The sequence below is a fragment of the Heliangelus exortis genome, chromosome 3, assembly GCF_036169615.1.
Source record: "Heliangelus exortis chromosome 3, bHelExo1.hap1, whole genome shotgun sequence".
NCBI classification, from domain to species: domain Eukaryota; kingdom Metazoa; phylum Chordata; class Aves; order Apodiformes; family Trochilidae; genus Heliangelus; species Heliangelus exortis.
The window spans coordinates 50,104,872-50,122,449 of record NC_092424.1 but is presented as its reverse complement, the minus strand read 5'-3'; the positions used below and the strand labels follow the sequence as shown (position 1 = coordinate 50,122,449).

The window sequence follows — 17,578 nt, the reverse complement described above, 5'->3', positions numbered from 1 at the left end:
GGCTCGATCGACTTATTTTTTTAATTTTACCCAGACAAGGTACAGAAGTGAAGTTCTCAGAACTGTATGAAAGTGTTACTCTATCTGCTCAAGTGAAGGAAGATGGCAGAAGGAAGTTACTGGTACTGGCTTAAAAGTCTATTCATGCCACTGCAGTTACCACTGTAATTCCACCTTGGAATAAATGAAAAAGCATCATTAGAATATAAATACGGAGCTGTAAACATCGTCTACCCACACAAAGTAATGCCACTGACTTTTTAAAAAGACAGGCAACTTTAGCATAATACAGCTAATTAACACGTGTGTGGGTATATGTGAGTGTCACAGGGTACCACACAAGCCTAACTGGCCCCTCAGCTCAGCCTGGGGCTGGTACCAATTTGTTAGTACCAGGCAGATTCACATTTACATCACCATCCCCATTGCACTTCACTTGATGTCAGCATGAGGCTCGTGTTAACCTGCTGCCAGACTAGCACAGACACTTCTGCCTCAGGAGCAAAGGGAGCCTGGAAAGATGTACAGAGAGCAGGACAACATCTGGCTCCTGGCTTTTTTTTTAAATCTCTTGCTACCAAACTCATTCTTCTGAACTATGATAACAGCTCACTCCAAAGCAGACACAAAATTTTGTTTTGACTTAAAGTACCTTCATATTTAGACACTTAATGATCGCTGGACTTGCAAGCAGATGTGGATAAAGCCACGATATGCATATGAACAAACAAGTAAAAAACCTTCTTTTAAAAACACTGCCAAAAGGGTAACTAAGGCTCAACTGAAACAACACACAGATGTCAGGAGGGAAAAATAAATAACTGCAATGGCTCATGGCCACATGAAGTCTGTGGCCATATTTCCCATGAGATACTCCCTCTCTAATCCCACTGTGCTGAACTGACTTCAATTTAACAAGCCAAACATACAAGCTCAGGAATAACTAGTCAGCTGCCCCTTCTTTTAAGATGATGTTAAAGAAAAAAAGATAACAAAAAAAAAATATCTTCCAAAGTCACCCAGAAGAGTAAAGTCTCTAGTGCTATTTATTTATTTATTTATTTATTTAGTGTTTGGTTGCTGTTCGGTGCTTTTTTTTTAATACTATGGTTACTATAGAGGACAGAGAGGAAGAGTGAGCAGAAAATGAGAGCTGAGGAAAGCAAGTTCCTCTGGATGGCATGAGTGATCAAGGAGAGATACACACAAGCACACATGATCTAGGAGATGGTCTTAAACCAACCTAAGTTTGTAAAGAGATAGAAAGGCACAAGCAGCAGAAGATAAACTACCCTGGCAAACATAGTTAAGGGAGAGATGAAAAAGAACACATCCATGTTTGGAGAGAGAGAAGCTGTAAAAATATCTGAAGGAAGCCTGAAAGGAGCACACATCTGCTAGGGTAAGGGCCCATAAAGAGCCATTCCTCATCCTCACTTTTGCCCTGTGCTCTCCTATAGGAGTCAGGTTGTTTCAGTGAAACCCTGCTGAAAAAGACAGAAATTTACTTTTGAAATTAACTAAATTGCACCAGAGCCTTAATGCTGCTAAACAAGGATCCATGGAGAGGGAAATGGTGGGAAATAAAGAGCATCTGGGGGGATGCAGGTGCTGGCACCCAGCAGCAGAGCTCACAGCATGACCCAGCCCCATCAGCTCCACTGCTGGTCAAAAGGAAACCAAAAGCATTGGGTGCACAGTGCTGCCTGAGGACAGGGGAGCAAGCACACCACATGGAAAGAGACTGCAGAGATGCTAAAACACAGCAAGCAGTTGCAAAGATCTCTGTGGTGTGGTAAGCTTATATTTTCTGTCTTTCCATCCTTCTCTCTCAAACATCAGCTAATTGCAAGGAGCAGATCCTTCATTTTAACAGGTGATTTGCTCCCTGGCATAACATCTTTCTACCACTGTGATCCCTTGCTTAAGCTTTTATTCCATATTTTTCTCCAAAATTAATTTTCAGTACTGTCTTCTAAACCGTGACTTTAAAGTAGACCAGATCCCCAGAGGCAATTCCATAAACTACAAGCTATTTTTGAAACTTAAAGCCCACCTGAGCAAGAACACCTAGATGCAACACCCCAAGGGAAAAGGTTTTTCTTTGTCCAGTGTCCTACACTACACCACTGTAGGATCTCAGTTGGCCATACTGAAGAAATTTGTATTTGTACTCTGCTGTTGCTGCATTGTAAATAACACTCCAGCAGATGGCACAGTCAAATGATTTTGGAAGGCACTGAATGGGGCCCTCCCCATGAGGGGAGAAACATGGAGGATGGTTTAGCTCCAGCCACAGCACTGATCCAGCACAATAAGTCAGCTCAGGCTTGGGAGTGAGGACACCTTCCTTCCCTCTGCTGGAACTGGCCAGCCCCCCTACACTGCCTGCTCAGCACAGTCCTATTTAGTTCAGGATTTGGAAGAGGTAAATTCTACTGGGAACAAAGAAGAAATCAGATAATAATCCCACCTATACTACAGCCAAAATGTTACTACTTTTTTAAGCTGCTGTATTTCACTTGGAGAATTCAAGGTCAAAATGTATGAAAACAGTGAGTCAATAAGGATTTTCCAAGTGATGTCAGCTGGATAACACTATGGTCTCCACCAACTCTGATACAAGTTGGATACAAAAATAATCCCCGTATCTATCTTTCTTGAGAGTTTTTTCTTCTACTGCTTTCAGACTCTGCTGAAGGCATGCAGGGCTCAGGAGGCACAAGTATCTACAGGTATTTGGTATATCACTTTCATCTCAGCATTCATTTCCATAAACAACTCACAGGAATGAGACTAGATCCTAATTTTCAGCTCTCAAAAACCTGGAATAGTTTCAAGAATTTCTTTAGCTCCCCAAGCTGCTATGACCAATTTTCTGTCTTTAAAAGCATTTGAGAAAAATTAGTCATGGATTTTTAGTGTGTTAAACTGGAATTACGTATAAACCTGGCTGCACAGCCATAAAAGTGGGTGGTCGAAGGACACAGTATGAGGATAACCTATCAGTCACTCCTGTGTGTGATTGGTATTTGGATATCTATAAGCATACTCCATTTTTGTTCTTCAGATGCAAAAAAATAGGCATGGGGAAGGAAGTCAGGGAAGGCAAAAAAACCACATTTTTCAAGAGTTTATGTCATTTAAAAGCCATCCCAATTAGATTGACTTTATTTTCTGTATTTAATTTTAATATTCTAGCAAACTGTAAGGCACAGATTAATTAATCTGTTTCCAGAATTCACTCCCTTATGCCCACAGATGTTGAATGGCACTTCTAATTGCTGGCAGACACACACAACTCAAGAAAATTTCTTAGAAGGAAGGTGACCAGAAAAAGGAAGGAGATTATGGGTTCCAGTTTTGTGCAGACCCTGAAGTCATTAAGAACACCTATGTACTTAACTTACTTAACAACAGCAGACTGCATAAGCCAAATATTTACAGAAAAGTCTTGTATGGATCAAGCTTTAACCAAACACAGGACAGATAGATGACAGAAGGAAAAGAGATGTATCATTACAGGCAAGAAGCCCATGCTCACGCTGGAAGCCAAGACCCCAGTTCTTGTTTTTCTCCTTCCAGTTTCTGAAACCTGAGACCATTCATTATGGCCCGAAACTCTTAACTTCCTTTTGTGTACTCCACATTAAAGGTGGAAGAATAAATTTTTTCCCATATTCTGCTGATAATGAGAAGACAACTTAAAATACCCTGAACAACAGAATAGTTACTGTCTGCAGGCATGTTTCCTGGTGATCCAAAGGCACTTTTCAGCAAAAGTACTCACTAAATTAAAAACCTATTGTAGCTAAGTAAATAAATCATAAATTAAAATAAAGTGACTCAAGTTAAAGTAGGGAAATCTATAAAGTAAATCATCAGCTCTGTAGGAATACACCCAATACCATCTGTGTTCTAGCACTTCTGCTGTCTAATAGCCTAACAGTTTCTGGAGTACAAAAAGTAATGTAGTTATTCTCCCTCTGTCAGTGTACTAGTTGCATCAAAACCAAGTCTGGGATTCTTTGGAGTCTTAAAGATGATGGACTAAAGCACAGAAGACCTTGAGATGGAATCTTGTATCAGGTTTAACAAAGGACAATCTCCCTACCACAGAAAGGCAGAACAGAACTGAAGCAAAGTAGCTGATGAGGGTGAAAGCTGGTAATTATAAACACCTGAAAGGTTTTCAAGTTTTAGGATTCCACTCCCTGGATGGGGGCCATTGTCTAAACAAAACCCAAACAACCCAAATGACAAAAGCAGTCATAGCCACAGAACAGCACAGGCCAGTTTGACCCACATGGGATGGGAGCATCGTGTGGACTCTCCCGGCTCCGTGTGGCTGCCAGTGGGACACACACCGAGGGACACACACTGCAGTACCTGCAGCCCAGGGCTCTGCCCCTTCCTCGGGGCACAGATTAGGTAGTGGGGTACACTGCCCTCCCCCACAGCCTTTTACTGGGGCTCTCCATGCAGCCATGCACAGAAGCCTTTGGGCTGGTGTGGCAACCTTGGCCAGCTGGCCTGCAGCTGAACCTGAGTGCTGTGCTGGTGAGCTGGCTACTATTGGGAGCCTGATGGCCACCTTGTAAAGGAGGAAGGTGGGACCTGAAGGAGCAACACCTGCTCCCAGATTTCCATTTGGAATGAACTGCTGTAACTAAAATAACAAACTTAATGCTTGTAAACAGGCTACAAATAAATCGCCCCCGATCACAGCACAATGCCACTGGCAGGCCCACGTCCCTATTTTGATCATTGCATACATCCTTTTGTGGTTTGCAAGCTGCTATTCCTGTGAGTGTCACAGGAGTTACTGTAGCATTGACCTGATCAGCAGATCAAAATAGCAGCTGTGGGCAACAAGTGCAGCAGTTGTGGATACGGTATCAGACTACATCTGTACACTTTGGAGTCTGAGGTTTTTTGGACTACTTGCATCAAAACCTACTGATGGTGGCAATACAGAGAGCATATGGTTACCCTAAATAAAAGAGAATTGAAATAATTCAATCTTTTGTGGAAACAAAGCTGCAAAAATAATGCTCTCTACATCTTTACAGGGAAGTAAAAAAGGAGCATCTGGGTAAAATGTTACGTGTGATATTTTTTATTTGCTTTTGTAAGGGCTGTGTAATAACATGAGAAAGGCTGATGAGCAAGAGGCTGAGACAGAATCAAGGGCATGTCAGATTATAGAAACATGAGTTTGCATGGCCATGGGAAATAATAACTTTTTTAAGAAAGTCATTACCAGGAGAGAATTTAAAAAGGAAGGAAAAAAACCAACCAGGCCCTGTTGGCTGCTGGACTGTGTGTTATGATAAATGGCTGTGCCCTGCAGATACATTAATATGGGTCCTAGGAGCTGTTAGCATCTAACCTCACTCGTACTAACCCTTCTTGACTCTGCTGCACTAACTGCTGACGAAATTCAAGAGCTGCCTCACTGGAAATTAGTGTTTTTGGTTAGCTTCCACATCGTGTTGCTTTTGGCTCTATTATCCATTTCTTCTATTAACTGAAGCCTCTCATGAGGATGATGAAATCTGGCTGATTACTCAGGTCAGAGTAGCAGTGTACCTTTTCAATTTGATTTCTGCTAGCATATACCTTTGTTTCCCAAACACAGTAAGAAAACATGATCTGAGGTGAGCAGAAGTAACTTACCTGTTCATTTTTAGTCAGTCTTGTTTTGTTATGGATGTCAGATGTAACCAGGTTGAATCCATGTTTCTCTGACAAAATTCTCAAAAGCAAAACCACAGTTCGACTCCCACACTTTCCAACTCTGTTGTAGACCACCTGGCTGGGGAAAGGAAGTACCTAAATAAGGATTGAAAAAAAAAAAGTGAGTCAGTGGACTGGTATTTTTGTTTCTGTGTACCTCTGAATCCTAGCATGTTGTGACTGTAAACCAACAGATACCTACAGGAAAATTTCTAAGACCCTACCCTCAGGTCAGAAGTACTCACTTCCACCAGCAAGCTAAAACCCCTTTAGAATAGAAACACATGGCTCAGGAGGTGACAAGCTGAGCTTTCTCCCTCATAATACTGTTTAATATAACAGTGCAGATTTTTAGCTACTCCAGAAATACCAAGCCACTGCTGATGCCTTCTAGTGAAAATTATGATGGGCTTAAGCTTGCTGCTTGTAATCTCAGTGCAAACAGTCAGCTTTAGCTGATCACCTCCCACACAAAGAACAAGGAGGAGTGAATTTGCACTACACTTTGGCAACTCAAAGTGAAGTTGACATAATGCAAGAGGAATGTTTGAATTGCAAAACTTCAGCTTAAAAAGAAAAAAAAAACACCCAACAACCACTAGTTGTACAGAGCTACAATTAATCAACTGTTTCAATTTCAAATATAAACATGAATCTTCCAAAGAGATTCAGAGAACATATCATGCAACTGGCTACCTATGCACTTGTGGAATAAACACCACCAGAGGCCACAGGTGGCCTGGAGGCCAATTGGCACAGTCTGATCACATCTGTAGCTGTGATGTTGGCTGAACCTCAAAACAGAGTTGTCACATCCAACCTGCCCCCTCAGAACTATCTCCAGTCCATGATAACTCTTGCACCATGCTCTCCTCCCTGGGAAACCAGAACAAGCAAGAAGTCATTCACTGTCTCAAAGTACACTGGATGCCTTGCTCCAGGACAATGTCCATGGGCTGTCCTTCCAGTAAGATGCATTCTTAAGTCACCCTATTAGACCGGCTGAATATATACTGTATAGCATATAGCAGCAGCATCTAATAATACACGTGGAGAGGAATCTGTTTTCAAGCCTTTTGAATCAGCTAACATAGTCAGGAGCTCCCAGTTTCATCCGCAGTGGTGCGTATTTGGCACTCCTTTACGGAAAGCTCATTTTTCTGTTCTGACAACGGACACTGAAAGTTTCCCGGCACTGGGCCTGCAGCTTTGTCGCAGGCAACATGTGTTCAGCACAAGGAGTAGCTCATGTGCCAAAGTGATGGTGTGTCTCAACCTATAGTTACTTTTGCTGTCGATGCAATCACATTCTCCCAGCGGAAGGATTTCTAACATGAAAGCAGTCAGATGAGACATGAGGGCTTCTGGTACTTCTCACAATATTTGAACAGCTAATAGATCTTCATCAGGGAAGAAAAATGGTTCCTCCTCAGGCAACCCTTCAGATTACTTTCAAAGAGGGCTGCAAACCAGAATTAAAAAAAAAACAAAAACAAACAACAAAAAACCAACCGAACAAACAACACCCCCCCCCCCCCCCCCCCCCCGGAAAAAAAAATGCAATAGTAGGAAAAATCTGGATTCCTTTACATATAAAGGGAACACACTGGCTCCCTGCTATCAGTGTTACACTTCATGACCAAAATAACATTACTATTGACACTGGTTGCAAAGTTTAGGATATGCTTCACTGCAACAGAAACAAAACATGGAAGCTGTTTCTCCATATCACCTAGGGAAATGGTAGCTATTTGGTGATAATAGCCTTGGTTAATTTTTCCAAGTTCCAGGACATCACATCTGCTGATTCAGCAATCAAGCACAGGCTTCCCTAGGTTTATATAAAACCCACATAACACACCAAGTCTAACTATTTTGTAACGTTTTTATAAAGTTTTCTATAAGAAACCTATCCCTTTATTCCTTATCAATCTTTCCTTCCGAAGCCTTGCTTCCTATGAAAAGCAAAATCCCAGCTCCAATGATTAGAGAACTCCAAAGGTGATGAATTTAACATCTCTATGTGACACTACAGCTAGCCTTCTCCAAAACAACTGTTAATCAGGTCTGAAAGATTAACAAGCGAACACATTTTATTATGTTGATCATAACACCAGGGAACACCATCATGAGACTTTTTCTTTCTGGATATACTCAGGATTGTCTCCTTTTTGATTAATTTCTTCTATGACAGAACCCAGTATTAGTATTTGCCATGGCCCTGCAGCACTATTCACACAACACCACTGCAATGTGTGCAAAAAGAGTTTCTCTCTGCTCAGCCATACGCTTCTGGCACGCTTTGCTGTTCAAGTATGTGGAAGTCTTCAAGAGAAATGTGAAGCAGTTTGACAAGTGCCAGTGGAGGAGCAAGAGCTCATACAGGATGCATTAGCTTAGCATCTTGGATACAGGATAAGTGATGGGGTTTTGTAGGGCTACAGAACCATTTAAAAATACTTCATAGTTATTAACTGCTTTGATTTTCATAGCAGAGTTGCACTTTGCAATATATTGTAGTACAATTTTTTTTCTTTGTTGGCATTTCACTCATTTCAAGAGGAATTTTGCTTTACCCAGATAACATTTAAGCTGTCATTAAATCCCTGACTTGACTAGCCAGTACCCTCAGGCAAATCTTATTAATACCATTATTTTAAAATGAAGTAAAATTAAATCAGGCCTGCTTTACAAAAGTCCCTATTGTAAGTGCAAACAACTTTATCAACCGAAAAAAATGTCAGCTACTAAGTTTGGCCAGGTCTCACCTTTGTTTCTGAAACACACCTTCCTACATAGCATGAATCTGTTCTGCACACTGACAATACCCATGGCAACCCCAAAATGAAACCACACACAAAACCTCACTGCAGATAGAGAAAACTGAAATAAAGGGCTATTATTTTCAGACAACTGTTTAGCTTAAAGGAGGCCAATATATCAATGCCTTGATTCAGTAAACATCTGAATGCACTTAGGTAAAATGGGACAAGATACAAGATAACTGCTAAAGCTCACAGCTTGCTTCAGAAGAACAATCATTAATTGCAATCAAGTCTTCACTTGCTGCACTGTTGAACGTGGTTAGCTTTAAGGATGAACAGCTGAAACTCTGCCCATGTTTTGCCTGTTCACATCACCATTTCACTTACACACCTAAATGCACCAGGGGGTGGGCCCAGTACACAAAGAAAACCATGCAGTACCCAGGCTTTTGGCATACAAGCAGGTATTTGCTTAATGTGACCAGTTCCCGTAGGACACTGTAAATCTACTTTCTGCATTTTAGTGTCTAAATAATTTCATAGGAAAAGGAAAGCGTCTTCCAGAAACCTGAGTTTGTATCAGGCAAATCTAAAAATACAGCAGAAATTGGAAACTTTTTTGGAAAGTTTTTCTACCCCTTTCACAATACACGTAACAGCAAGGCTCAGACAATAGAAGAAATAGTGGCAGAGGAGGCACTTGAAAAGAAGATTCCTATTAAATTACAAGAAACAAGATAGATAACAGCAATTGGAGGTTTACAAAATGCTAATTAGATTACATTTTATTTGGCAATAAGAATATGTATCATGCAGAGTAACTAACGAGGTGATGTTCTGGCAACATAATACTCATGTAACAATAGCCACAACTTCAAAATAATTACATAGTGACTTTATTGAGCACTGCATCAAAGCCCAGAGGTAATATAAACAATTCAAACATGTAATTCACTTTGGAGTTAGATGAATTAGTATTTAAAGCTATAAAAAAGTAAAACCCACAGTATAATTACAACAGCTCTCTCTAAGGGTTTGGAAAATTATACAACAATTTACTAGTCAGTTCAAATGGAGTTTTTGTACTTGTGTTCCACAGTTAAAGATGTCAAGAAGCATCGGGGATGAAATTGAGAAGAGAAAGCAACTTTACCCCAAAGTGAATTTGCACTATGGACATCTGTGAAGAAGCTCTGCAGGCATGCTTGCCAGTTTCAGGAGGGGAGCTGTTTCTCAGCTATCTTGACAAAAACCTGGGTTTCCATTTTCAATGGTGGTTTTGTTTCCAGGTAATCTTTCGCACCACTAGAAAACTTAGACAAGATAATTGCTTGCAGTGCAAACAATTTAGGTATCCACCCAAAGCCTAAATTATTTGATTTTTTCCAAGCCAAGTCCTGTATAATTTTGCCAACAATTCCACAGTCCTTTGGATGATTTGCCCAGGCAGATAGCCCACACCAGAAAGACATGTTCCCAGACAGAAATCTAATATCTCCACAATTTCTGCAAGTGACCAACCCCTCTCCCTACTGATGACAGAGGCCAGAAATGGGTGCCTGAGCTGGCTTCTCCTTTCTGAGCAGAATAACCTGTAGCCTGATCATCCTCCATATTCATGAGAACGAGATAAAACAACACAGACAAACCTGGGAAGGTAATGAGAGCAATGACACCTTTGCTGACATCACATATCTCTATAGAGCATCACATTTTGCCACTGCAACCTCTCCATTTCTTTTCCTGTCTACCTGAGACTGAATTATAAGCATTTAAAAAATGGGTTACTGGGTCAAAGCTATGGCCCATTTGGCTCATGAAGATGCTTGTTTGACACCTGCAAACCCAAGCTCTATTAGCAGTCCCTTTCTGTTGCGGCAAGCCTTTCTCTTGGGGACTCGGCTCTTCTTCAGAGCTCTCTTGCCATCCCTCTCCTCAGCCATCTTCCTCTGCTTCTGGGAGCATGCCTTTTATTTTGCCCTTCAGCCCTGCCCATTTCCGGCTGGGGCAGGCCCTAATTATTGGGCACAGCTGGGCCTATGCTCCCAGTTCATTATCGGCAACACCTGAGGACTTGTGGTTCTCTCTACACCTTTCTCTCTAGAATCTATCCCCATCCTCCAGCACTCCAAAAGACTGCATATAGGATGTCAGAAGGTACTTCTTTGTGTGTTGCCTGCAGAAGTTCTTACACAAGCTGGCATACCAACTAATTTCAGGATTTTGTTATTCACCATGCATTTCATTTTTAGCTCATCTTCTACCATATCCAGAGAATACCCATTCCTACCCGTTGTGTGTTTCATAAAGAGAGATCAGATAATTCAGTCTTCAACTTTGATATCTTCTTAGATTTATCAGATGACTTCTTTTTAAATTAAAGTTTGTCACAAGTCTGTCATGGCCTATTTAAAGACAAGCTCTAAAGCCACTAAGAGATAAATTCCAAACCTAACTTCAGGAATTTCTGTACAAAATCTCATTCCAAACAAATACCAACTTATTCTCACTCTCTTTTAAAGCAATTACAATAAAGAATTGGTAACACAAAGAGTTACAAAAAAGTCAGTATAAAACAAGTCTGAATAATGAAAATAGAGAAAACAGCATAAATTACTAGTTAGCCTCATCCTTCTCTAGCTAAACCACACAGATCCAGTCATGTCAAGGTCCATAGTGACACTTGACAGAGATAAGCTTTTGGAAGTTTCCAACTCTAAAGCAGACCAGACAGTCTGATCTTCTCTGTGGGTCACCAAAAATTCATTGGAAACCACAAGAAAGGCAATAGATGAAGTTTGTTTGTTTGTAAAGCCATATAGTTTTGTTTGTTTGAAACCCACATAGCTTAAGTGGAGCACCGAAAATAGGGCAGAAGAAGAAATGTGAGACTCTTCTGTTGCAGTTTCATTAAGCAACTAATCTAATTGAAAAAGGATGACTTCCTTCCACTGCCCCAAACAATGCATTTCATCTGTTTGGCAGCTGGCATATATAGAGGAATGAGTTAAAATGCATTCTCTAATGATTCTACATCTGTAAGCAGCAAAATAAATTAAAAACATAAGCATGGAGCACAAGCAGCCACAGGAGACTGGTTGCAGACATAGCCCTCAAACTGAGACAAAAGGAAAGTATAACTATGAAGTGTCAGACAAAGTTAATGATTCTTGACATGTCTGATGAAAGAGATCTGTATATCCAATATGTAAACTTCCAATAATTCATCCCTGAAGAAGTACTGCACCCGTAAAAATCTAAAAGGAACTCAGTCCGAAGCATAGTGAAATCTGCCTGTTAAGTCTCAGATCAGGTCCTATTACCTATGGCTATACAAAGACCAAATCTAAACTAAGATAACATCAATTGCAACCTGAAAATATTACAAAGAAAAGGTCAAATTTTCTAAGTTGGCTGCCTCCTGTCAAGAGATTTAATTTTGGGTTTTTCATACAGTACACCTGGATTTTCCTTCCTACAACAGTAGCTGACAGGTAAACAAAACCTCTACAAATGAGAGAGCAGAACCAGGTTTATTTCAGATATGTTGTTCTGGTTTGATGGGGTGCTGGTTTTGGTAGTGGGAAAGGGTTCTCAGGGGGGGCTCCTATTGAAAGCTGTTGGCACAGAAAGGGATGCAGAACATAAAAAGCCACCACTCTTTTTCTTCTTGAAAAAAGTGTATGCAGATTAAAACACAAAAAGAACAGGAAGACCATCATTGATTTTCTTGTGAAAAGCAGTGCTTTCATCACTTCTAAAGTTCCTCACAATGTGGAAGCTGCTTTTCAGTATGCACCCATTTCATAGCAAGATAAAGGAGACACATGATGAAAGAATATGCTTCACTGACACTGGTATTCATTGAGGAAACTAGAACGTATTCAGGTAAAGACTTCTGGTGTCACTTTAATTACTCAGCTTTCCACTTGAAGGTTGTCCATGTAATATCAAAAAATCCTTAAGCTGCAAAAACCGTGCAAGCCAGACTTTAGAGCAGCATCAGATTACAGATATCTTGGAACTGTAAATTATAAAAATGCTGTTATTCCTCCTGAGCCCAGGGTTTTGTACACTCTGTGATGTGCTCAGCATACGTGGGCATAGTTATTTTCTGTTTAAGTAGAAAAAACTATCACATCCAGCCCACATGTTTGTATTGGCTACTTACAAAATGAGAGATACTAAGAAGCTAAGCCTGGTTTTAAAACTTTGTAATACATCACAGCACTGGTGTTCCCTCAAGCAACAACTACCTTAAACTAGTTTCTATCCTTCCAATGCAATATTCACAAATTCGCCCTGGGAGCCAATGATAATTGAATGTGGTGAGAGGTTTTATTCCTGTGTATGCACTTGTCTTTTTTCACATTAAGGTTTAACCCTTTCGTACCTATTGTGGCTCACCACCTACCGTGCTGCAGCTAGTGCAAGAGCTCGTGGTTTCACCGTTGCCAGGGATCTGTCATCTGTGCTTCAGTTTGCCCTCCTGCCCTTTACTTTATGCCCCTCTCAGCAGTTGCACATTTCATTTTAATGTCTCCAGCATGCTTGCCTTTTCCAGTGTACTTTGAGCAGGCACTTTATAAGTCAATTGCACTATGAAATCAAGATTGATTATAGCTGTAAATGGATTTTAATTTGTAAAACAGGCCAGTTCTGCTGGACTGTAATCCACATACTCCTTACTGATGGGCTGGCTCTGAGGGGCTCTCGCTTTGCATGCTCAGAAGAATTCAAAGGGGCTGAGTTGCCATCCCAGCTCCTGCAGGTAACAGGCTCAAACCTAGTTGGTGACAACGTGTCATCACCTGAAAGGAGCAACAACACCAAGAAGTACTTACGGGATGAACAACGTGCTCCCAGTCAATTCTTCCAGCAGAGCCAGAGCACAGCAGAAATCCCAGTGTAATCTAAAACTACCCAAAGGCCATAATTTTCCAAGTCTCTTTGTACTGTCCCTTTACTGTCAGCCAGCCTCCCCATATCAGCACCTTTCTGATATACTATAAAATGAAGAAGTATTAAAAAATAAGTAATCACCTTCTCTATTTTGGTAAATAACAGAATATAATAATTTCTTTTCCTGGAAATTCTTGATCCAGAAATTAATATGAACCAACCAAATAGAAATTAGTACTCCAGAACCACTGAAATATTTTTATGACACAATTCACACTTACTAGTGCAAATTCAATTCCAGCTTTTGTCAATATCTCTATAATACTGCTGTGCTATATTATTTTCACCACCTGTAGCTCCAGCAGGATTCCAATCTATTGCAAATGATAGAAAATGGAGAAATCTGAAAAAATCAAGTTTTTCTTCCCCTGAATTATGGTAATTTATTAGGAAGGAGAACACAATTTAAAGAGAATATAAAATAACTATACCCAGTATTCTTCATTTATTTTACACTGCCTTTAATAAAATGAAACAAGTGGAGAAATATTTTACATTTTAAAAAATGGCACTATTTTATTAACTGTACTGGGCTCAAAAGCTCAGTTATACAGTGAAACGGTAATTCAAACTATAAGGATGGTCTTTGTGATTAAGACACTGAATTCTCTTTTAATATTCTGGTTTTATCAGTCAGGTATTGAACCTGGTAAACACAGGAAGTTACTTACTCTATTTCAGTATTTCTGAATTCTGACAACTTTTGCTAACTGAAACCTTTCTCACTGCACAATCATCTCCTAAACAACTCTTCATTTTATAAGCAGGATCACTGCTTTTTTAATCACTGAAATCTCCTCCCACCCTGCCCTGGATAGATTGCATCAAAGACTTTCCACCATTTGTTTTAGAACAACTAAACAGAGGATTTAATCTCTCTTAGAAAACCCAAACACTACTATAAAGGAAACAAGTCTTGCTTGTTTTGTTTTTGTTTTGTTTTGTTTTTAATTTTTTCTTTTTTGGTTTGGTTGGTTTTGGGTTTTGTTTTTTTAAATCCAGCACTTTACCTAACAAATGAATCACTTAAAACTATAGAGTGCTGAAGGGGTAAAACCATGTTCTTACAATGACAAGAACTAAAACACAAGTTCAAGTTCAAACGAAACAGGAATTAGCCACTAAAATAAGTAAGTCAAAATTAAAAAATAAAAAATTAAGCTCTTGGCTGTTATCTTGGTCCTGTTACCAAAAGAACTGGAAGACAGAAAGCTGATGAACATAAAAATTCAATGCAATGGGGGCAATGCTAAAATCAACCTTTACTAAGATTTTAATTGAAATAAAATTTTAAAAATCTACTTGACAAGAGAGGGTGACAAGGACTGGCTACAGTACATACATATCACAGGCCAATTCTATCGTTTCCCATGCTCTTGATCCATGAGGAAAATATGAACATTTATCACATAAATACTAGGTAAGAACTCAAAGAATGGTGAAAAGTATATTTATCCACCTTAGCAGAAATACAGTCACAGAATTGTCACACAGTGACAACTGACTGCAAATTATTTTTTTGCAGTTTTGTTTTCCCTGTCTTGAATACGTTGCTTGCAGAGGCCCAAGTTTCCCATATCTGCTTAGCCTTGGGCAGAGGTGGGGCCAGAACTGGAACTGGGGGAGCTTCCAGCAGCTTCTCACAGGAGGCACCCCTGTGGCCCTTCTGCTTTCAAAACACCCCTGCACTAACTCATGACAACCACCATGACCACTACGGCATGTCCTGATGTTCCACATCCACACAGGTTTTAAATATTTCTAGGGATGGTGATTTCACCACCTCCCTAGACAGCCCATTCCCCTACCTGACAATTCTTTCTAATATCTAGTCTAAACCTCCCCAGGTGCAACTTCAGGCTGTTTGCTCTAGTCCTATGGTTTTACACGTGAGAGAAGAGGCCAACACCCACCTTGCTACAACCTCCTTTCAGGTAGTTGTAGAGAGCTGTCCCCTCAGCCTCCTCTTCTCTGAACTAAACAATCCCAGTTCCCTCAACCTCTCCTCACAGGACTTGTTCTCCAGACCATTCACCAGCTTGGCTGCTCTTCTCTGGACATGCTCCATCAACTCAATGTCCTTCTTCTACTGTGGGGTCCAGAACTAAATAACTAATTAACTATCTTTCTAGCTTAGTCTAGTCTAGTCATTTATTATTTATCTATCTATCTATCTACACAGGAGACCCTAAACTGAGACTATTTTTCTCTATCAATTATCAGCTTAAATGTAGACAGTTATATAATCATATAAACAGAGACTACCTGAAACATAATTGCAATTATTTTCACCTACACAGGCAGAGCACAAAATTCAGAGCTGAAGCAGTGGGAGGGTAAATAATTGCACTTAGCCAATAACGTGTGAAATTTACAAAGCAAGAGCATATCTGTGCAAAACGTGACTCTAAGCAAATACCAGGAATTATTTGCCTTTTACCAATCTCCACCCATGCTTTGATTAGAAGAATGAGAAACAAAATAAAAAAACCCACCTAAAACCAAGCAGGTTTGCCCACGTGTCCAAGAGATGATCAAAATGCATCCAACTCTTATCAGTGATTCTAAACACAGGTGAGTACTTAAAAAAGCAAAGTATCTGTACTTTATACAAGTCTGTTATTCCCCTGAGCTGTTCACTAAGCTTTTAGTAGTGAGGATCACAGAATCACAGAATAACCTTGGTTGTAAAAGACCTTCAAGATGATGAAGTCCAACCATTAACCTAACACTGACAAGTCCTCAACTAAGCCATATCCCTAAGTACTACGACTCTACAGCTCCAGGGATGGTGACTCCACCCCTGCCCTGGGCAGCGTGTTACAATGCCTGAATGATTACAGAGGAAGTTCAGAAAATTTAGTGACTGTAAGGAGCAAATCAAAGAGTACATACACAACCAACCAATCAATCAATTATGTAGGTACCTAATCAGCTGGCATTTATACAGATAGCTGAGCTGCAGCTGGATGAAGCTGTGCAAACATAGCTCAAAATTACATGTTTAGACAGGCAACAGAAATTTTCATCATGTAAACAGGAAAGTGTCTGGGTTAGCTAAATACATCCAACTTCTATTGCCCATTGGAGTACAGCTTCCTTCCACAGCACCATTAACTGTGAGCACAAAATTCCTAAAGTAAAAAGACAAAAGTCTGAATAAAGTTTTCAAGGTTAAAAATTTTGAGCTAGACTACAGACTTTTCCTTACAACCACATCTAGCTAGGCATTTCTAAATTTTAATTCGTGAAAAATACAGGTCCAGAATAAGCACTGCTTTATTATTCTGATGAACAAAATGTTTTACTTCATGCATCTGGCTGTACTTCTGAGCAAGAAAAGCAGATGGCACTCAACAAAAAAAAAATGTTCAAGACCACAAGAGGGTACTAAGTCAATTTTTCGGTGTGAAAAAATCTGTTTAGCTTTTGATTCCCTCCTTGGCCCATTTAAGTTAGTAATGATGAACCTAACAGTTAATTTTGTCACTTCTATCTACATCCATTTGTTTTCGTAATTATGCATGTATAAAAAAAATGAGTAATTTGTGTTGAGAGGAAGAAAATCAGATGCACATCATCATTTTAAGCGACCCATCTGAACTTCGAGAGTGTAAAAAATTTCCACCTATCACCTGAAGACTACAGATCCCACGGATATATAGTTTGCAGTGAAAGAGGTGAAGAAACCCAGATTACTGTACCTTTCTTTCACTAAGCCAAGTTGGAAAGCTTTCCACAGTACCCTCCTTCTGCTGATCAAAAGCCAGCTGTTTCACTACACTGAGGCACACGTGTGGTTGAGCATTTAAACCCAAGGCCTGGTGGCTCAAAATGTCATTTCATGTACAGTTTGCATAGAGATGGGTGAGGACTATCATCAGAGATAGTGGTTCTTTATCTCCAACTACTCACTCTCACCTGCTGCATTGGCATGCCTGGTATGCCACATCAGCAAAATAATCTGTCTGAAAACTAAACTAGAAGATAGTTGAACTTTTTAGGCAACTGTTCTAGCTCACCCACATAAGTCACTGGTGGGAATCCTGCAGCGCTAAGGAAAAAAAGACCCTTTCGTTAGCAGACTCCACTTTTTGGCTGGAAGTGATCAA

At 40.1% G+C, this 17,578-nt stretch overlaps 1 protein-coding gene across 1 annotated transcript in view; it reads right to left on the bottom strand.

Annotated features, from left to right (window-relative positions):
- UST (uronyl 2-sulfotransferase) overlaps positions 1–17,578 on the bottom strand; it is a 158,036-nt gene that overhangs the window by 76,630 nt on the left and 63,828 nt on the right. The window contains exon 3 of the mRNA XM_071740535.1: positions 5,680–5,835. Within this exon, the coding sequence (XP_071596636.1) occupies positions 5,680–5,835 (156 nt within the window). The remainder of the gene's footprint in view (positions 1–5,679; positions 5,836–17,578) is intronic.